This window comes from Petaurus breviceps, unplaced genomic scaffold (genome assembly GCF_028583685.1).
Source record: "Petaurus breviceps papuanus isolate PSGF00001 unplaced genomic scaffold, PetGlider_PUasm1.0 90633, whole genome shotgun sequence".
In the NCBI taxonomy this organism is placed as follows: domain Eukaryota; kingdom Metazoa; phylum Chordata; class Mammalia; order Diprotodontia; family Petauridae; genus Petaurus; species Petaurus breviceps.
The window spans coordinates 8,622,708-8,644,701 of NW_027187293.1; the positions used below are offsets into that span (position 1 = coordinate 8,622,708).

At 37.1% G+C, this 21,994-nt stretch overlaps 1 protein-coding gene across 2 annotated transcripts in view; it reads left to right on the top strand.

Moving 5' to 3' along the window:
* The window catches only part of HEATR1 (HEAT repeat containing 1), a 64,029-nt gene extending 42,448 nt beyond the window's left edge, over nucleotides 1-21,581 (top strand). For both annotated transcript variants that reach the window (XM_069064492.1, XM_069064493.1), the window contains exons 29-45: nucleotides 4,122-4,250; nucleotides 6,357-6,587; nucleotides 9,850-9,979; nucleotides 10,179-10,339; nucleotides 10,681-10,727; nucleotides 11,044-11,167; nucleotides 11,479-11,619; nucleotides 11,794-12,086; nucleotides 12,583-12,733; nucleotides 13,905-14,063; nucleotides 14,291-14,425; nucleotides 15,164-15,268; nucleotides 15,361-15,529; nucleotides 17,366-17,520; nucleotides 18,628-18,786; nucleotides 19,907-20,015; nucleotides 20,584-21,581. In XM_069064492.1, coding sequence (XP_068920593.1) covers nucleotides 4,122-4,250; nucleotides 6,357-6,587; nucleotides 9,850-9,979; nucleotides 10,179-10,339; nucleotides 10,681-10,727; nucleotides 11,044-11,167; nucleotides 11,479-11,619; nucleotides 11,794-12,086; nucleotides 12,583-12,733; nucleotides 13,905-14,063; nucleotides 14,291-14,425; nucleotides 15,164-15,268; nucleotides 15,361-15,529; nucleotides 17,366-17,520; nucleotides 18,628-18,786; nucleotides 19,907-20,015; nucleotides 20,584-20,672 — 2,487 coding nt within the window. In that variant the 3' untranslated portion in view covers nucleotides 20,673-21,581. The remainder of the gene's footprint in view (nucleotides 1-4,121; nucleotides 4,251-6,356; nucleotides 6,588-9,849; nucleotides 9,980-10,178; nucleotides 10,340-10,680; nucleotides 10,728-11,043; nucleotides 11,168-11,478; nucleotides 11,620-11,793; nucleotides 12,087-12,582; nucleotides 12,734-13,904; nucleotides 14,064-14,290; nucleotides 14,426-15,163; nucleotides 15,269-15,360; nucleotides 15,530-17,365; nucleotides 17,521-18,627; nucleotides 18,787-19,906; nucleotides 20,016-20,583) is intronic.
* The last annotated feature ends 413 nt before the right edge of the window (nucleotides 21,582-21,994 follow it).

Here is a 21,994-nt window from a genome sequence, read left to right on the forward strand (position 1 = left end):
TAAATAATGAAGTATTTAGGTGCCTTATATCTCAGGCAACCACAGTATTGGGTACTGAGAGTACAAATACAAAAGTTATATATATATTGCTTCTGCTCTTAAGGAGTTTACATTCAGATAATGTAAACTATCTTTTGGTAGGTACTTAATTTGGTTAGATCAGTATCCTGTTTTATATTGCATTTTAGGGATAGTTTAAGCTTTCTTACAGCTCTGAAACAAAATCATTACTTTCCTAGTTATTAAAATATTTTTACAACAGATAGCCTAAATTCTAGAATGAATTATCTGCCCTAGAAGAATTCTAGTTTTTGCAGAATTCTAATCTAATGTGTATATCAGATGATATACTTCTTTATAGAGTCCCTGAATAACAAGCTACCATACTTTGTCCAATTTTATAACTGGCGGAGACAAAACCCATTTGGTTTGATGAGTTAGGCCCATGTATAGATTTATAATACACTTTTAAAAATATACATCTAACCAATTGCCTGTGCAACAAGTAAATGAAAAAATGAAGCTTTCTACTGAATGCATTCATTTAAGCAATGTGTGTTTTGGAATATTTGGTTGACAAAAATATTATGCATTCAACTTAAATTAATAGGCCTTTATCAAAGAGTAAAATATACTTTTCTTAGATAGTCTTTCTTTTAAGGGTGTCTGCTAGATCCACATTGTTTGGCATAATATGAATAAGGGGTCTGGAAAATTTTCAAGCTAGGCAAGTTCTACAGTAGTGTTCTCCAGACTTTTTTGATCATATATCCCTATAAGTAAAAACTTTTTGAGCACACTCCTTATATATGTTTAATTATTTATAAATTTTGTACATAAGAGACTATAATAAGATAAAAATATAAAACTTATGCAAAAATAGAAATTAAAGATGATAAATTGAAATATTTTGTAATTTTTTTTATCTGATTCTAAGTTTATTTTATTTCAATATTTAGTTTTATTGACTATCATAATTGAAGAAAACTCACAAAGGCATATAACTCTGGATGGAAGAAGTATTTTATTGACTTCGTATACTACATCATGATAACTCTTTTTTTTTTTTTTTTGGCTTTTTGGAAGGCAATTGGGTATAAGTAACTTGCCCAAGGTCGCATGGCTGGGGTTTTTGTTCGTGTGTGTTAAGTGTCTGAGGCCGGATCTGAACTCAGGTCCTCCTGACTCCAGGGCCAGCACTCTACTCACTGCACCACCTAGCCAGCCCCGATAACTTATTTTTCAGCACTTACGATTATGTAAAAGTTTTTGTTGAAATTTGGCTAGTAAAAAAAAATCTTCCCTGATGCCAATTAGTCATTCTTGCTAACTAATTAGAAAGTGTTGTATTTTATATTTTTAATAAAAGGGTTCAGTACCCACTGAAACTCTTTAATTTAGAAGATTTTTAAACAGGTCAGAAATTCAGCTTCCAGGTTTTTACAGTGTGCAGATATTTTTATAGGTGACCCCAGAGAGGGGTCTGTAACTCTTCAGGAAGAGTGGTTAACTGTCAGGTGCAGCAGAGGCCAGGAAGGCTAAGAAAAGGCCATTAGTTTGTCACTTAAAGATCATTAGCAATTTTGAAGGTGCTGTTTCGGTTTGAGTTAAAGAGTCAAGGATGGGGGCGGCCAGGTAGCACAGCGAGTAAGAGCACCGGCCCCAGTATCGGGATGACCTGGGGATCGAATCCGGACTCAGGCACTTAGCACCCACCCAGAAATAACTGGCCGTGTAACCTTGAGCAAGTTACTTAACCCCAATTGCTTTAAAAAAAAAAAGTCAAGGATAATGACTCTTTAAGAGTCACACCTGAGAGACTAGAAAGACAATGTTACCCTTAGCAGAAATAGGAAGTTCTGAAGAAGTTTGGATTGGGGGTGGGGGGGTAGGGTAGGGGGGCTGACTATGATAGTGAGCTCTGCATTGCCGATCCCACCCTTCCTTCCTCTCCTACAGCTGTATAATAAGCTCCAGCCCCTCCCCCCCACTGTGTGAGGCAGTAGCAATGTCCTGAGTGTCCACACTACCTCTGTAGTTATAGGAGGGGAAGGAGTGGTTGGATTTGTGACTTGATGGGGGAAGGAGATAAAATTGTTTGATGGTCCCTGTACAGTAGTTGGCTTTTGTATGGAGGATGGGATATAACCCATTGGAGACTTCTCTTCTAGAGTTTCAGTGCTCTAAAATGTTCAGTATGAAATTACACATTAAATATGAAAATGTATTACATAATTGCATTTGTATAACCTGTATCTGATTGCTTACCATCTCAAGGAGTGGGAAGGGGATGGAGGGAAGAATAGAATTTGAAACTCAAAGCTTTATAAATAAAAATGTTAAAAATAATTTAAAATAGTAAATTTTATATTTTACCTCCCATATGAGGTCTTGATCCTCAAAAAAAAGAAAGGAAATTACTCATTAAAGTGCTTATTACATAATTTCTCAGAATGAAAATGACTTGTTTTCTTGCTTTCCTCTAAAATCTTCCTTCCCTCTGTGTCCCAGGAGTATTGTAGGCCCATTCTTCTTTGCCCCTACTCCTATCCTTGTCTCTCCACTAAGCAGTTATGGTTTCAGAATTTCAAGCCTTAAAAGTGTTCCATTTGGAAAATGTTGGACTAAACTAATGTATCATATGCAAAGGTGTTTTGTAATTAGTTCTATAGATAAACAAATCAAAGTTTAGTTAACTGAGGAACTTGTAGAGATGCAACTGGTAGAACGGTGAGCCTGAAGTTAGGTAGGCCTGAGTTCAAAATAGGCCTTAGACCAGAGGCGGAGAACCTGTAGCCTCGAGGCCTCTGGTCCTCTGGTCTTCAAAGTGAGGCCCTTTGACTGAATCCAAACTTTCACCGAACAAATCTTTTTATTAAGACCTCAAGGCCACAGGTTCTCCATCCCTGCCTTAGATATTTATGAGTTTTGTGATGAGGCAACACTTAGCACAGTGCTTGGCACATACTAGGTACTATCTAAATACTTATTTCCTTCCCCTGCCAGAAGGAAATACAAATGTAAGAGTTATACTTGTATATTATTTGTAGTTAGAAAATTCAGCAGCAGGGGAAATATAAACATTTTGCTCATTATCATCCCATATGTATAATTATGATGTTAGCTTTATAATTAAAATTGAAAACCGAACATTTAAAAAGGACTATTATGTTTCCAAAAAATAAGGTCCCAAATTGCATTTTAGGTATTCCTATGCCAGGAGACAGCAGGAGGTTTTGGTCTTGTGCCTTAATGTGAGGTACAGATTGTGTGCTTTGCCTGAGATTTAGGTGGTGGGTCTCATGTGTATATGCCCACAGCTTTATAATTATACATTTTCTTTGTAACTATGCATTTCTACATAGACTTTTCAAAAGTCTAACTTGTTATTCAAAGTATTGACCAGCTGTTAATTGTAAATATGTTTTGGAATAACCTTAAAAAGAATAACTGCCTAAGGTACAACTGGTTGCTTTTGCTGATCCTTAAGTTTTCCTTTATCAGCTCATATTGAATTTGACTTGGAACCAAACATGTCTCTTCAGTTTGGCATCACATCAAAGTGTTTTAGGTATTTTTCACTTAGTTACAATTTATCTTCTTTCTGTGAAAGCTGCAAGTAAACTATGCACATCAAATCTCATGAATACATTGTTTTAAATTATTTTATGTTGAGTAGTAAAATTATAAATTACTTTTGATAGCTGATTCCTCTTAGTAACCCATAAGTGATGATTTAAGAAAGTGAGTGTTAATTACAAATGGCATTAAGGATGCCTGAATAGGGGCGGCTAGGTGGCGCATTGGGTAAAGCACCGGCCCCAGAGTCAGGAGGACCCGGGTTCCGGCCTCAGACACTTAACACCCACAGAAAAATTAGCTGTGTGACCTTGGGCAAGTCACTTAACCCCAATTGCCCTCCAAAAGGCAAAAAAAAAACCAGATGCCTGAATAGAACATTTAAAAATATATATCTGAAATGAGATTTTTGAATAGAGATATTGTTTCATGGCAGTGATTTGTCTTGAAGTAGTTAAATGTATTTCATAGTTTAAGAAGCCATATTTGCCTCTCTAAGATGTTTTTAAAGATGACAATTTTGATAATCTGTTTCCTTTCAGGATAAAGTTTTGCACAACATTATGCCCATATTTACATTCATGGGAGCAAATGTTATGCGCCTTGATGACACTTACAGTTTTCAAGTTATCAAGAAGACAGTAAAAATGGTCATTCCTGCTCTTATCCAGGTATGTTATCTGCATAGTATTGTCATTTCCTTTAGAGACCTAACACAAAAACTGGGGTTAGGAGAATACACAAGAAAACCTTTAGGCTAATAAGACTATTTTTGTCATTGAATGTCTAAGGAAAATTAAGGGTACTTGCAATCTGCATGGATGGAGGAAACACCCACACCAGAGAAGCCTTAAAGAAAGGGTTATTATATATCTAGAAAAGCAAGTAGTAGTTACAAAATGCCAGCATGGCTTCATCAAGAGTAGATCATGCTCATGGAAATAATTTCTTTTTTGTCAGGATTTTTAAACTGTTAGATCAACAGAATACTGGGGATATGCAGCACATTGAAAAGTATTTTATACTGTTCTTGTAGAAAAGGTAGAAATATGTGTGCTAGGCAGCAATTCATTAGTATTTATTAGTACCTACAGGATGCCAAATGTTTTGTTAAGCTCCAGGGTACAACAAAGGACAACAAACAGTCTGTAACATGTAACATGCCATTGAAGGGAAGCTAAGGCAAAATATGTACCAAGTAATTTCTGACAGGAGAACACTAGCAAGTAAATGAATTAAGATAGATTTCTGTAGATGAGGCTTGAACCAATCTCAGGAGGAGACTGTGGATTTTCTTAGGCAGAGATAAGTATGGGTATTCATTCAAGGGATGGGTGACAACCTGAATAGAAGCATATGGGAACAGTCAACAGTTCAGTTTGGTGGGAATGTGGGATGGTGAAGGGGGAGGGGAGGATGGTTTAATAGTCGGGTCGGGGATAGAACACAGGATTTTTAGGAAGATCTGACTTCAGATACTTATGGGCTCCATGCCTTGGGTGAGTCACTTAACTGCTCTTGGCCTCAGTTTCTTCATATACAAGATAGAGATAATAATAGCACCTACCTCACAGGGTTGTTGTGAGAATACAGTGAGATTACATTTGTAAAGTGCTTTAAACACCTTTAAAATGCTATAATTAAGGTTAACTGATGTTAGTACTGTGCAGTAAGATACAGCCCTCCAAAGGGCTTTAAAAGCCAAACAGGTGTTTGTACTTTATCCTAGAGGCAAAAGGATCCACTTGGCATTATTTTTTTTCCTATTCTTTTTCTTTTCTCTTTTTTTTTAAGGCAGTCAGGGTTAAGTGACTTGCCTAAGGTCACAGAGCTAGTAAGTGTGATGCTGGATTTGAACTCGGATCCTCCTAATTCTAGGGCCATTGTGCTCTCTCTGTTGCATCACCTAGCTGCCACTTTTTTTTTCACTTGACTTTTCTTGAGCAGGGGAGTAATATGTGCATACCTTTATTTTGTGTATATCAATATCATAGCTGTGTGAAGAGTATTTTAGAAAGTGGAGGGACTGGAGGCAAGGCAGCCAATCAGAGGAGTCTGTTGCAGTAGTCTTGTTAAGAAATGAGGATGGTTGGATTGGATGGTTCTGGTTCATGGAAATAAGGGAATCAGGTTATATTGTGGAGGCAGAATCAGCTGGGCTTAGCAACTCATTGGATGTCAGCACTGAGGAAGAGGGAAGATTCTTAAGATTGGGAACCTAGGTGACTGATGATAGTGCCTTCACCAGAAATCAGAGGGAAAGAATGGGAGAAAAGATAACTGGTTCTCTTTTGGACACATTGAAGATATTGTGAAGTAGGTGGTTCAGTTATTATCCCGATTTTACAAATGAAAAACCCCCAGATCTTTAATGAGCTGCCTGTCCATGGTCCTGTATCTAGTAACTGTTCAAGTGAGATTTGAACCCATCCTTTTCCTAACTGCAAGTTCAGGGCTCATTCTATTTCCCTGTGAAGCTACCACTCATTTGGTTCCTATAGCCTATTTTAAATGTTCATTATCTTTCTTTTTTGTCTATTTCTAATATAGATTGTAGACTTCTTGTAGAGGGCCCATAGCTTATCATACTTCCTAGTGCCTTCATGCAGTTAGCACAGTGCCTTACTACATAGTAGGCAGTTAAATTTCCTTATATATTTATTTTTATGAAGTCTTAGGACTTTGCTTTCTTTTGACTCAAGACTCAAAGAAGCAATTTGCTTTATCAGGCAGAAACTTACTTTTTCTGACTCTTTACTTACTTTGTTGGTTTACAGGCAGACAGTGGTGACTCTGCGGATCTCACAAGGAGCATAGAAGAAGTTGGGGTTAAAATTATAAATGTTTTTGTGGATGCTCTACCTCACGTCCCTGAGCACAGGCGCCTGCCCATCCTTGTTGAACTTGTGGATACTCTCGGAGCAGAGAAATTCCTCTGGATTCTCCTGCTGTTGCTTTTTGAACAGTATGTCACTAAAACAGTGCTGGTTGCTGCCCATGGAGAAAAGGTCAGAATACTGGGTGGGGAGATGAGAGAAAGTAATGCTTTACAGAGAATCTGTGGTCTTTTCCTAACATGTGAGCTTTGAATTTTAACAGTATTGTTCTTGATTAGATTATATCAAGTTTAAATGTGTCTGGTTATTTCTGTAGCTTACTTAAAACAAAAGCTTAAAAAAATCTTAAAATGTTTATATTTCATTGCTTTAAGGTGTTAGTGTCAACAAAATTTACCTCTCCCAACCTTGTTTTTTCCCTTCCTTAGACTGAAAGCATCATTGCTGTAACACAGTATTGAGATGGAAACAAATTGAAATGTCAAAACCCACTCTGTAGTCATTTGTGTGAGGGTGGAGGACAGAGAATAACACAACAGAATGTATATAACTATAAAGTAATGAGACTGGTTTGTTGGGTTTTTGTTTGTTTGTTGAGGGCAATTGGGGTTAAGCGACTTTCCCAAGGTCACACGGCTAGTAAGTGTGTCAAGTGTCTGAGGCCGTATTTCAACTCAGGTCCTCCTGACTCCAGGGCCAGTGCTCTATTCACTGTGCCACCTAGCCGCCCCCAACTGGTTTTTTTTTTTTAAACAGATGTGCCAGAACTTACACATTCAAATATGTGTTGTCCCTTTTAAAATATCACCTAAAAGGGCCATCCGTCTATTCAGTTCATGCTTTCATTGTCCAAAAAGTGTTTAGGACTTTGTCTTTGGCTTCAGAGCTTGGGGTATTTTCCTTACATTTTACTTTCTTTCTTGGAGGGGGAAGGGCAGGGCAATTGGGGTTAAGTGACTTGCCCAAGGTCATACAGCTAGTATATGTTAAGTGTCTGAGGCTGCATTTGAACTCAGGTCCTCCTGACTCCAGAGTCAGTGTTCTAGTCACTATGCCACTTAACTGCCCCTTATACTTTACTGTTTGCCCTTTAGTGGTACATCTTCATCCTTTGAGCATGGTTTTGTTTAGGAAGCAATGAAAAGTCGTCAAGTGAATATGGGGTTAATGCAATTTTATTTATTTCATTGTCCATACTTCAGTATGTGATGTAGTTATATAGGAAAGTTAATGAATGATTTAACTTTCTGAGATTGTTGTCTTTTAAGATAACATAATTCAAGGGTGTAAGTTCCAGTACTAGGGCAGGATAAAAACCAAATAGACATATGAATGAGATTGGGTAGTCCTAGTGTTTGGATCAGAATATGGGAATTTTAGGCTCTGGTTGGACAAAGGGATTTTCAAACAAGGTTGTGCGTAGCTAAGATACTCTTTTTTTAAAAAAAAAAATGGTATTTTATCTTTTTCAAGTTACATGTAAAGAGACAATTCATTTTTAAAAATTTTGAGTTCCAAATTTTCTCCTTCCCTCCCTCAACACTATCCTTCATAAAATGGTAAGCAATTTCCTATAAGTTATATATTAGCTGTCAGTCATATTGTGAAAGAAGAAAACAGACCAAAAGGAAAAAGAAACATGAAAAAAGTAAAGTGAAAATTCTTCATGTTTAAAATGAAAATATTATGATCTGTATTCAGGCTCCATCAGTTCTTTCTCAATGTGGGTAGCATTTTTCATCATGACTTCTTTAGAATTATCTTGGATCATTGTATTGATGAAAATAATGAAGTCATTGACCATCCTACAGTGTTCTCACTTTACGTATCACTTCTTGTAAGTTTTTCCGGGTTTTTCTGAAATTATCCTGCTGGTCATTTCTTATAGCACAATAGCATTCCGTTACAGTCATATACCACAACTTGGTCCTTTTACACAGAGAGGTCCTTTTACCTTTTTTTTGTAATCTTTTTGGGATACAGAACTAGAAGTGGTATTGCTAGATCAAAGGGTATGCACAGTTTGATTTAGCTTTGTGCATAGTTCCATATTCTTACCCAGAACAATTGGTTCAGTTCACAACTCCACCAACAGTGCATTAGTGTCACAATGTTTTCACATCCCATTTAACATTTATCATTTTCCTTTTCAGTCATATTAGATATAGGTATGAGTTGGTACCTCAATTTGCATTTTTCTAATCAGTAGTAACAGTAACATAGAACATTTTTTCATATAACTATAGATAGCTTTTGATTTCTTCATCTGAAAACTGCCTTTTCATATCCTTTGACCATTTACCAGTTAGGGAATGACTTGTATTCTTCTTATAAATTTGACTCAGTTCTGTATATATTTGAGAAATGAGGCCTTTATCAGAGACACGTTTGTTTTGTTTGTATAAAAACTTTTAAATTTTATATAATCAAACTTACCCATTTTACATTTTGTGATGCTTTCTATATCTTTTTTGTTCCTAAATTCTTCCCTTATCTAGAAATCTGATAGGTAAATTATTCCATGTCCTCCTAATTTGCTTATGGCATCACCCTTTATGTGTAACTCCCCTACCCATTTCTACCTTACCTTGGTGTACCAAGTATACTGTATACAGTGTGAGATGTTGGTCTATGCTTAGTTTCTGCCATACTGTTTTCCAGTTTTCCCAGAAGTTTTTGTCAAATAGTGACTTCTTGTCCCCCAAACTGGCATTTTTAGATTTATCAAACAGTAAATTGCTATAATCCTTGACTACTGTCTTGTAGTATATCTGATCTATTCCACTGATCCATCATTCTGTTTCTTAAGGAGTAGCACATAGTTTTTCAAGTGACTTGCCCAAGGTCACATGGCTAGATTTTTAGTTATGTGTCTGAGGTCGAATTTGAACTCAGTTCCTCCTAACTCCAGGGCCACCTAGCTGCCCTATCAGATAGTTTTAATGATGACTGTTTTGTAATATAGTTTGAGATTTGGTATAGCTAGGTTACCTTCCTTCACATTTTTTCCCATTAATTCCCTTGATATTCTTGACAGTTTGGGTACTCTTAATTGTCTTTGCCTGTTTACCAGAAAAACTTAATCTTGATTGCTGTCTTTGGGTTCCTGAAGGAAAAAGAGAAGATGACTTCTTTTGCCCTAGGGTAGAATTCCGTGTCTTGTATAGGTAGATAGGTAGATCCATCCATCCTTCAATCAGTCATTATCCTCTTCACTCTCTTTCTAATTCACCCATTTTTCTTGATTTTAGACTACAGCACTGCCAGTGTCACTGTCAAAGGGTACCTTTGATTGTAGTGAACAACATTGTTCTTATCTCCTTTGCTGAAGAAAAATTGGAAACTATTTCCACACTCATTTAAATTTCCTTAACTTTTATTGACTTTATTGAAAGATGTAGTTCTTTCAGCTTTTTCTCTCTTCTTTAAACAGGATGCTATCTTAGAGACTGACACTGAATTTTGGATTTCAGTCTCTTGTGAATTTACTGTCCAGCAACAGCTCCAAAGTTTGATGGATATAATCAAATATTTAACAGAACTACCAGAGAAAAAAGACAGAGGTGAGTAGAGATCACTCTTATTTATGCAGGCTTTTCTATGTGTTTGTGAATGTCATGGAAGTTACTTAGTAAATATCCACTACCCCCTCTTTCCTGTAAAAGTCCTATGCAAGTACTGAGGTACATCATGTCCATTTCTGTACTGAATAGTTCAACTTGAAATTTAGTGAAATCATTGTGTTGCCTTTTATTTCTCCAGAAGAACCCCCCAAAACAGTATCTCACCAGACCAAGACACAAGAACAAATGGTACAGGTTTTCAATGTGGACACTCATACCAGCAAGCAGCTGCGGCATTTTACATTTTTGTCAGTGTCCTTCATGTCTCAACTATTGGCTTCCCATAATTTTATCAAAAAGGTAATGCTTTCATTTCACTCATCTGTATGAAGTATTTTATTTTTCCTGTGAGAACTCTTAACTTGAATTAGTAATAGTCAAATAGTGACTAATTTAGAAAATTTGCCAAAGTATAAACGTCTTGAATTTGAGCCTTTTAAATTCCAAGAAAAGCCAAAATACTTGGGGGGAAGGGGAGAAGAGTGGTTTGGTTTGAATCAGTGGTTTCAATATGAATGAAGTCTTTAATCTCTGAAAATGATTGACATGAAAAGTAGAGAGCTTAAGTTTTAGGGACCCCTTTTAAGCAGTTTCAGTTTCAGCTTAAATCTTTTGTAATTGTCTTCTTTTTAAATACTTAGGTCATGGAAGGTGGTGGTGCTATAGCTTTACAAGGCCTTGAACAGAGGTGTGTTCATTGTTTTTTTTTTTCATCTTTTAATAATACTTTTTTCCTTTTTCTTAATAGTTCAACATTAAGAGAATATATTTCTCTCTGTCTGCTCCCTCAGCCTTTCTGCCCATCCAGGGACATTTAGTAGGCCTCATTATTTATAGAAATACTAAGCATAATTCTAAGTTTTGTAAGTTCAAAAATTGTGAAAGCAGAAGTTATTGATTTAATTGCATTCTACCTTAGAAGAATAAAAACGTGACACATTTTTGCTGATTTGTTTTAAATATTTTCATAATCACTGGTAACTGAACAATTTCTTTGCTTTTAGATTACTTGAAACTGTTCTTGGTTACATAAATTCTGTGGCACAGTCAGCGAAGGAAAATGCAGACAAATTAACTGCAAAGTTTTGGCGTGCTCTCCTAAGTAAAGCTTATGATATGCTGGATAAGGTGAGTTTTGATTTTCCTTCTCAGTTTACAGTGTTTTATTGTTGTTGGTTTCATTATTTAGCTTAGTATACCTTTTTTACAGCTTTGAGGGATGGATATTTTTTGATTAGATAAAATCAGTATCATGTTTTCTCCTAGTAAAGAACCTCAGTTATTGTAAACAAGCCTCTTTAATGATTAAGGAGTACAGTGTAGCATTCCTATATCATATCCCTGTACTTGTATCTCTAGAAATATGATATTTTCATTTATTTGTGATAGACTATGGTTTAATGATTGAAATAGGAATCTCTCCCTTTTGTGCTTCACAGGTCAATTCCTTATTGCCTACAGAAACCTTTATTCCTGTGATTAGAGGATTGCTGACTAACCAACTACCTTCTGTCCGTCGTAAAGCAATGGACCTCCTAAACAATAAATTACACCAGTATGCAAAGTGGAAAAAGGGAGAAGTAAGGGAAAGGTCTAACTTTAGTCCACCTGAGTACAGACACCTTTGGTGTCTCATGTGCATTTCAGCTTAACAATTCTTTTGGTAGTGAAAAATGGAAGAAAGATCTGTTTTGTTTGCTTAAAAATTTATTTTTGCTTCAATTAGGTTTAATTTTTGGTAATTTTGTCCTTAGGTGGCCCTTTTCTTGAAACTGGTTCCAGATCTCTTGGCTATTGCACAGCATGAGATAAAGGAGAAAGCAGATGAGCAAGCCATCAACAGACAGACTGCCTTGTATAGTTTGAAGTTACTGTGCAAAAATTTTGGCACAGAAAATTCAGAGGCTTTTATCCCTGTACTGAGCGCAGCCATTAACCTGATCGATCCAGAAATGAAGGATGAGAAGAATGTACTGGGAAGTGCTTTGTTGTGTATAGCTGAGGTCACTCATGTCCTGGGAGCACGGGCAATACCTCATCTTCCCAGGTAATCTTAGAGGGCAAAATTGCAGACAGAAGCTGGTCAAAGTCTTTTTGCTTCAGGGTTAATGCAAATACAGTTAGTAAAGAATATTTGCCATTTCAGATTCGTAAATACTGAATGCTTCATAATTCATAATCCCCTTTTATTAGCAAAGGCTAAGGATGGAGAGATGGGAAGACACTTGTTTCTGCCATGAATTAATCCCATCCCATTGGTGGTGGGTAAGCTAGACTCCCTCTAGGATGATACTGCTTATTCATCTCATGGGTGATTGTGGTAATAGTGCCAACATTGCTGGCCTTTGGGTCTCACTTGTCTACTGTGGCACATTAGATACATGTGTGACTTAAAGTGTGAGGCTACATTATGTGTAAAACTATGATGGGTAGAATTTTGGGTTGGAGTTTCTTAATGATTCTTTCTGTTCTGCATTCTTCCTTTTTCTATTGGACTGGTTCATCCTACTGGATATTCTAATGTTTTGTCCACTATTTTTTAGGCTTATGCCTGCATTATTGGCTACACTGGAGAATACCAATGAGCTGGTTGCAAGTGAGGTTTATTTGCTTAGTGCATTGGCAGCCCTTCAAAAAGTTGTTGAAACTCTTCCACATTTTCTCAGCCCGTATCTACATGGCACTTTGATGCAGGTAGGCCACAGAATTTGTAGTGGGGTAGGGAAATCTTTGTCTGTTTGTAGTATTAAAATCCAAGCACAGCAAAACTTGTGAATTAATCATATTATCCTGATTGTGTAACAATGGACAAGTCCCTGAGCCTCATTGTGCCCTAGGGTACTCACAAGTTGAAGAGCAAGTGCTGCTATGCGTTAGCAGAAAAAGTTCCTGGGGCACCTAGGTGTCACAGCGAATAGAGCACCAGCCCTGGAGTCAGGAGGACCTGAGTTCAAATGTGGCCACAGACACTTAACATTTACTAGCTGTGTGACTTTGGGCAAGTCACTTAACCCCAATTGTCCTGCCTTCCCCTCTCCAAAACAAAGTTCCTCACCAGGTACTTCCTGCACTGATGGGCAGGTAACACTACCTTCATCTCCACTTCTTGTTCCATTCTGCCTCTCACAAGGGCCACCCCTCCCCCCCAAAAAAAACTCACCCCAGTTCCTCCACTACTAGATCCTTCTATAGGAGATGACCTCTCATTTACACTATCTATCTATCTATCTATCTATCTATCTATCTATCTATCTATCTATCTATCTATCTATGTGTGTGTGTGTATTTTCATTATGTAGTTATTGATATGCTATCTTTCCAATTAGAAAATTATATCCTTGAGGCCAGGGACCATGTTTTTGCCTGTGTATCCCAGCACAAAGCCCAGTACTTAATAAATGCTAGTTTTGATTGATAAAATGCCAATCTAGTTTTTAAAATATGATCTTTAAACTTTGTTTCTATTAGGAGAAAGTATTGTGATTTCAGTTATCACCTTCTATGCTTTGTTAATTTGTTTCTTGATCAAATGTGTATGTTTTTCTTCTTTTCTCCTGTTCTTGATTTAATAACAGAACTAACATGGAAACGCTAGAAGTCCTGATCTGGCTATTCCTTTTTTCTTTCTACATGTGGGGTCACTTTGTGGGAAATTTAGTGTGCTTCATTTCTTCTTGCTGTGCAAGGTTGTATATCCCATATTGTCTTTTTCATTTATGCAAAACTTAAAACTATTCAATCTGAGCAGTACTCTAATTGTTTCAAACACTGACAATACTATCATAAGATTTGATTTCTTGATAATCATCAGGAATTTCCTATAGAGGTGTTTTATGGCTCTACTAATTCACTTTTATTTTTACAGGCAATTCGATGGGAGAGAATTGCAAGGGAAATGGGTCCTACTTCCCAGGCAACTCTCCGGGTAACATCCCTGAAAGCAACATTGGCTACTACACTTTCTCCAAGAGTGTTATTGTCAGCACTCAACACGGTTTATAAGCAGATTGGGAAGAACTGGAAGGTGAGAATAATTTTTAGAGTCAGATTTTAGAAAAGAGAAGGTGGTTAGAATTTTTTATTTTCTTGATTTTTTTTTTTTTCAGAGAAACAATGTTCAAAAGCTTTTTTATCTTTGAATATTATGGACTTAGCTATAATATACATCTCTGAATTCTTTATTAATTAATTTAGAGTAATATAGTTCAATGGGAAACCCATACTTAAAACTATTCATCATATTTTTGGTAGATTCGAATAGGTCCATTTATGAGCATCCTTCAAGAGCACATTGCAGTAATGGAGAAGGAGGACCTCAACTCTCATCAGTCTCAATTAACAGCATTTTTCTTGGAAGCCCTGAATTTCAGAGCACAACACTCAGAGGTGAGATAGTTCTAGTTATTTTATTCTGGTTCCTATACCAAGTTTTTCTTTCTTAATTTCTGTAGGCTTGGGGGGGGGTAATTTTTGGTTGCTTTCTCCATAAAACTTTTTGATTTGTAGGTTATTATAGTGATTGAAAGAAAGAGAGAAAAGGAGGTGAAATCTCAAGATGAAATTTGTCTTTTCACTATTAAAGACTATCATACTCCCTAAATTATTTGGGGCTATAGTAAAGAACTAGATTTCAGGTTCTCTTTCAAGAAAGGCAGTGTTGACAGAGTAGATCACGTTCTGCAGCGGTGGAAAACTCAAACAGAAACGGATCCCTGCAGGCTATATATTGGCTTAGAAAACCACTAATTAACATTATCCTTGTTGTGTTTTTATTTATTTTGTTAAATATTTCCAAGTTATAGTTTTATTTGATTTGGGCTGCACTCGGGAGTTTTGCAGGCCACAAGTTTGATGCTTCTTTTGCCCTGGTCTTGGATAGCAACTCTTAGATGCAGATCCTTTCTCTTACATTTAAGACTTGTGTAACTCTGAGCAAGGCACTGATTCTTTTCGGCCTTAATTGTCTCATCTGTAAAATGAGGATGATGATACCTATAGAACTTAAACCATAGGGATATAGGGAGGTTGAGATGACATAATATATGCAAAGTACTTAAACTGTCAATTAGCACTATATAAATGTTATAATGATTAATGAACTAAAAACTTTTCTTTCACATTCAGGATAACCTAGAGGAAGTAGGTCAAACTGAAAGTTGTATAATTCACTGTGTAGTGAGCATGGTTATGAAGCTTTCTGAAGTTACTTTCAGACCCCTCTTCTTTAAGGTAAGACTGTTCTTCATCCAGGCCTGGATTGTCCCAGACAGCTGTTATAGCAACGTATGAAATGGAAATGTATCTTTTTATTTCTCCTTCAGCTGTTTGATTGGGCCAGAACAGAAGATGCTCCAAAGGACAGGCTGCTGACATTCTGCAACTTGGCAGATTGCATTGCTGAAAAACTGAAAGGCCTTTTTACCTTATTTGCTGGGCATTTAGTAAAACCTTTTGCTGATACTTTGAACCAAATCAACATCTCAAAAACAGGTATAATTTTTATCTCACTTAAGACATTTTTACCCTTGCCGTGTACCATACTTGTAGCACTTTTGTGAGGATAGTTTACTTTGAGCATTTCTGAAGCTCCTCTGAGGTACAGAGAATTGATGCTCTGCACTTAGGAAACAGAAGAATAAGAAGACTCCTGCCTTTAAAGAGCTTACTTACAGGCTCAAGGGAAGATAATGCAGGGAGACAGAAAGTGGTAATGAGAACTAGGAATTGAAGGGAAGCACAAAGGCCTTTGAGGAATCTGAGGAAGGAGGAAAGCTCTGGCTTTGAGTGCTAGGGGTTGTCAGGAAAGGGGCGTCTTGCAGCAAGTGATCCATGACCTGGACATTGGTGAGGGGCTTCTGGGTAGGGTTGGTGCATTGCATAAAGCTAAAATGGGGAGTGGGACAGGGAAGGGCAGGACAGAGTTGGGGAATGATGAGTATTCTTTTGCTGGAGCTTAGATCACAGGAAGAGGAGTTGTGTCCAGTAAGATTGAACAGGACCACTAATTGAATTGATTGAACCTTTTGGCAGCAGTGGGAATGAAAAAAGGTTGTAGATCAAGGAATGACCAGTGCTGAACAATAGGAAGATTCCTTTGGCAGGTGCTTTGTAGGTTGGGTTGAAGCTGAAATCAGCAGAAAGCAGTTCCTTTGGGAAGCTTTTGAAAAATCTAGACCTAATTAGAGTAGAATCTAGGGTAGTGGCAGTAAGTAGAAAGGAGGCAGACTAGAAAAAGAAGAGCCATTTACTTTCCAGTTCCAGAGTTTTTGAACAGAGAGGATGTTAACAAGGTCATAGAAGTATGTTAAGACAGAGATATATTGGAAAGGGAATAAACTAAAAGAAGGACCACCAATTAAGGGTCTCTATTGTATAATACCTTATTAAAGAAAAGATGAGGGCTGAATTAGAAGGGTTCTAAGGAACCAGAAAAGCAGCATTAGAATTTAAAGGAAATTACAGAAAGAGAAATGACAGTATTTGGGAACTGATTAGGCATGTAAAGGAGAGAAAGAGTTGAACATGACTCTGGAAACTGGGATGATACTAGTTCCATTAATAGAAATAGGGAGATTTGGAGAAAGGAGCTGGTTTAATGATGAATACTATAGGTATGGTTTGAGATGTGAGTCTGAGGTACTTGCTTAACATCCAAATGTAATTGGAAATAAAAGACCTGATTTCTGGGAGGAGTTTGGGAATATCAGTTTAGGAATTAAATGCTTAAAGAACATTACTGAAGCCAAGAGCTGGTGAATGGTACCATAAAGAAAAGGAAGAAGAGGGCTTATGATAGAACCTTGGGGACTCACACCTACATTTAAGAGGAACAAAGAAGATGAAAAGTCCCAATTAAGGTGGTAAAGTTTAGAGAAACAAGGAAAACCACAAGGACACAAACCAGGAGAGTACATACTTCTTTGCATTTTTTTGAGTGACTGTTTTAAATTATATGTGCAAATTAGCACAGCATGCACAACAGGATAGACATATAGGTGGGAAGATTATCCAGAGTTCTGTCAAATGGTGGTCACCTATGGTCAGAGTAATTACTGAAGCAAGGTCCATAAATATAATTTAGTCCAGCTTTATGAAGCCAATGTCTTTGACATACTTTCGGGAGCATTGGCAACCCATGTTCAGGCTGTACTTGCAGATCAGGCCATGCCAGTTCAAACATCTTTTTGTTTTTATATTTGATTTATTAAGCATACCAAACATGTGGATTTTAGATAAAATTAAATGTTCTTAGACTGAGTGGAAGTCCACTTCCAGTTAGTGCATGCACTAAAACTTTTCTCTTTCCAAACTTTTACTCATTTGTAGATGAAGCCTTTTTTGACTCTGAAAATGAACCTGAAAAGAGCTGTTTGTTGCTGCAATTTATATTGGATTGTCTGCACAAAATCTTTCTTTTTGACACTCAGCATTTTGTAAGCAAAGAGAGAGCTGAAGCTTTGATGATGCCTCTGGTGGATCAGGTATTAGAATAGAATTTTCTCTTTTATAATGAAGATAAACTTCAATTTCTTACAGATAAATCTTGATTTATTTTATAGCTATTAAAATTACTGATGATATTCTGTTTGTGGGTGTGTGGTGTTAATCATAGGGGTTTGTGGCTAGGGAGTATTGCTTTCCTTGATGAATATAAGGACTTTCCCTCCTTGGAACCAAGCATTTCTTTAGTTTTCAAAGCTTATTTTTATAAAGACAGTTCCTTTGTGTACCCTACATGCCACTTGGAATCATAGCATTCTTGAATTTGATTTGAACTTTTGAGGCTAGATGTGGTGGCACATGCCTGTAATCCCTGTTGCCAGGGGGGGAATAATGAGTCTTGGTGGAGGGCTTGAGCTGAGGAGTGATTACATGGGAGTAAGCTGATCAGGTGACTACACTAAGTCCATTGCCAGTAGGGGAGTGCACCCTGGGAGGGGCCACAAGGGTGCCTAAGGAGAGGGCAAGCCTGCACAGTCTGAAGCAGCTTAGAACTCCCATATCAATCATGGGATCACACATGTGAATGGCCACTGCCCCTCCAGCCAAGGCAAGATAGAGATACCTAAACCCCAAACCATCTTTATTCATTCTCTTTGTAATTTTAGTGTTTGTGTATAACATGTGAGGCCAAGCAGGAAATCTTCATGAGCTTTTATCTCTGGACTGGGTTTTTATTCTCTCACAGCACCTACTTCTATCACATTCCTTCTGTTCTGACAAGGCAGGTTGGCCCAAGTACATAATGCTTATTTTATGTAAGGTTTTTATCCATTGGGATCCTTAATGAGATGAGGGAATGGTAGACAATGACCATGTCACCTGTTTCTCCCATAGATTTCATTTGATGGAATTTCTTATAAGGTTGATAAATTTGCTAAGAAAATTATTTAATTTCCCTGCACATTTCATCTCTATAAATATTTATTTTAAGCTATTTCTGAATGTAACAATTCATGGGGTATTAGAATGTTAAAGTGATTTTATTCTGCTAATCTTTGAAAGTTATTGAAACTTGTACAAATAAGGATTTTTGTTCAAATTGAACATCCACACATTTTAAAAAGGGCTTATTTTGCTCCTAATAGCTTGAAAACATGCTTGGAGGAGAAGAGAAATTCCAGGAAAGAGTGACGAAGCACCTCATACCGTGTATTGCTCAGTTTTCTGTAGCCATGGCAGACGACTCTCTTTGGAAACCATTGAACTACCAAATTCTCCTTAAGATGCGGCACACGTCCCCTAAGGTGGGAGCTATGTGATCCTTTGGTGATACTGCTACATGTCTATAGCATCCCATAACATTTAATGGTGATGAATTGTGGCATGCCCTAGCAAAGAGCTGTTTAGGGTATTAGGTAAAGGCTGTTGTAAGGGAATAATTTTTAATATTTAGCTATATGATTTTTAGAAATTTTTATACCCTGGTTATAACAAAAGATAAGATTGTACAAGCAGTAAAATATAAGACGTGGTGGTTAACTTCTTGTATTTTTGTAGTATACTAGAGCTTTCTGATTTCTGCATATCACTTCTTCAACTGTATGAGGCAAGTAGTGTGATATTGGTAATACCTCTTTCATATAGTTATTTTAAATTTCCTCTTATTGTATTGATTGGAGATGAACCCCAACCCCAGCATGGTATATAATGGGGCACTTGACTTGGATTAGGGACACCCAAGTTCAGATACTGGCTGTGTGACTCAATTCTGTGTGCCTCACTTTCCTTATTTGTAAAATAAGGAGTTTGAACTCAGAAGCCACTGAGGTTCTTTTCAACTTTATATCTGTGATTGGATAAACTGGCATTAAATGGATATCCACATGTTGTTCTGAGTAAAAGAAATGAATAATTAATTTTTTTTTTAAAGCAGTCGGGGTTAAGTAACTTGCTCAAGGTTACACGGCCAGTTATTTTTGGGTGTGGTGCTGAGTATCTGAGCCCGGATTTGATCCAGGTCATCCCGACACTGGAGCCGGTGCTCTTACTCACTGAGCCACCTGGCCGCCCCTAAGCAATTGGGGTTAAGTAACTTGCTCAAGGTTACACGGCCAGGTGTTTCTGGGTGGGTGCTAAGTGTCTGAGCCCGGGATTCGATCTCCAGGTCAGTTTGACACAGGAGCCGGTGCTCTTACTCGCTGTGCTACCTGGCCACCCCCAAATATTAATTTTTTGCCTAATCATTGTCCATACTATCCTAAATTGTTAAAGTTATGGGTGCTGTGTGGTAAAAAGTTGGAGATGCATAGCAGTAGCACTCCCTACAACTAAAGAAATACTTAGATTCTAAAGTTGGAAGCCTCTTCATTTTCAGGGCTATTATAGAGATGTATGTGTCAGACTGTAGCTTTTTCTTCTTTTTAGGTTCGATTTGCTGCCTTGATTACTGTCTTAGAGCTGGCTGAAAAGCTAAGGGAGAACTACATTGTCCTCCTCCCTGAATCCATTCCTTTCTTAGCAGAGCTGATGGAAGGTAATCCTCTTCTACTGTTTGAGGGCATTCACCAGACACAGGACTGGACATAGCACCTGTGATGCTTTGGCATGTCACTCATACTTCCTGAGTCTGGTTTCTTACCTGTAAAATGGGATAATAAGAGCACCTACCTTACTATGGCTGTTGTGATGATCAAATGAAGTCATGTATGTAAAGTGCTTTCCAAACGTGGAAATGTTTTATAGAAATACTCTCCAGCAAGACAGAAATTAGTTAGTGAGTAGATTAATAGTATATGATCTAATCACAGCCATATACCTGAAGGACCAGTACTTTCGGCCCTATTTCTCTGTATTTGAGAAAGCTTTGTAGTCTACGAAAAGAACAACAGGCTAATGAGTTTTTATTAGATGACTTTGCCCTGTGACATCAAGGGTTCCCGTCTCACTTTGGAAGTCCATCTGGAATCTAAATCATGCAGTACTTCCTACACTGTTGCTGTGCAGTAGTCAAGTCCTCTTGAGGGAGTGCTGGGGCAAATGAGGGAATGTGGGGGAATGGAATAGGGCCAGGAAGACTGACTTCAAGGTTTCTTTTCTCTCAGATGAATGTGAAGAAGTGGAAAATCAATGCCAGAAGACTATTCAGCAACTGGAAGTCATCTTGGGAGAACCGCTCCAGAGCTATTTCTAAGAAACTTTTTTTGTGGTTCTGTCTTTGTTTAGAGTTTGGGACTTCTCTTTTATAGTTGTGTCTATGAATATCTTAATTCCATGTTGTTGGTGCCTTAACCAGCTACTTGAAATTAGAAAATTTCATGAGCTGATTTTTTTAAAATGGCAGTATTTCTTCCAGTTCTTCTGATTTGTATTAATATGTAATAATGCCATCTTCTAACTGTATATATTTGCATTAAAAGTAAATGAAACATTTATTTTATATCAAATGGCCTAGTTTTTTTTCTTTTGTAGAAATGTTACTCTTTTTAATTTGGACTGTAGCCTTTTATACAAAATTAGCTACAGTAATAATAAAGACAGTTTAATTTTACTGCTGAAGGCTGCAAACCACCTAACTGTAATCCATAATATTAGGTCCATGTATTGTAAACTAATTTGTAAAAGAATTATTACATTTGGTTTTGTAATGCATAGCCTGCTAGGGTTGGAGTACAGAATACCTGGTTTCAGATTCTGTCCTTACGCTTACTAAATAGGTAACTCTGGACAAGTCATTTAGCCACTAGCTTTAGGCAACTCCCAAAGACCAAATCTCCGAAGTAATAAATCATTTGCCATCCACGTTGGTAGAGGGAGTTCCCACATGCAGTTAACTACCCTGATAAGATCATAGATCCTTCATTTGTGAATGTATACACATTTTAGTATTCTCTGGAAGTTTTATACAAGAAAAGGATAAAGTTTATGCACACACAGAAAGGTAATTATCCATTTAAATGGAAATGCCTATTTATAATTTTTTTAAACCATATGGTCATCTTTCGCTTGTCTATCCTAGTGGGAGGCCAATGTGGTAGAAGTAATGAAAAACAATGATGGGAGAAAGGCAGGGGTTAGCAATAAGGTTGCAAAAAAAAGAAAAGAGGGTCATTGAATCAATTTTTGTAAATGCAGAGAAGAGAACAGAATGAAGACCAGAAGGAATCAGACAAGCAGACTAGAAAGTTACATGTTGGATTTATTACATACTTAACAGGAAAAGCAAACTGTATGTACCAAGAAATTCTGTTTCATACAATCCTTTTTCTATCCTACTTTGTATATTGAAATGCTCATTTTATTTGATGTTAAAGTCAAAATAAAAAAAAGAAAATGAAAGAGCCAACAATTTTTTTCTACTTAGCTTGAGGATGGGACTTTTTTTCTTTACACTGTGCTCTTTCCCTCTCTTCCCCATCTCACATCATTCACATGCCTCTCTATTCTTTTTTACTGCTGTCTCACATGATGAAATGACTTTCCAAGGCTAATTCTACTTTTCTGCACAAGCGATCC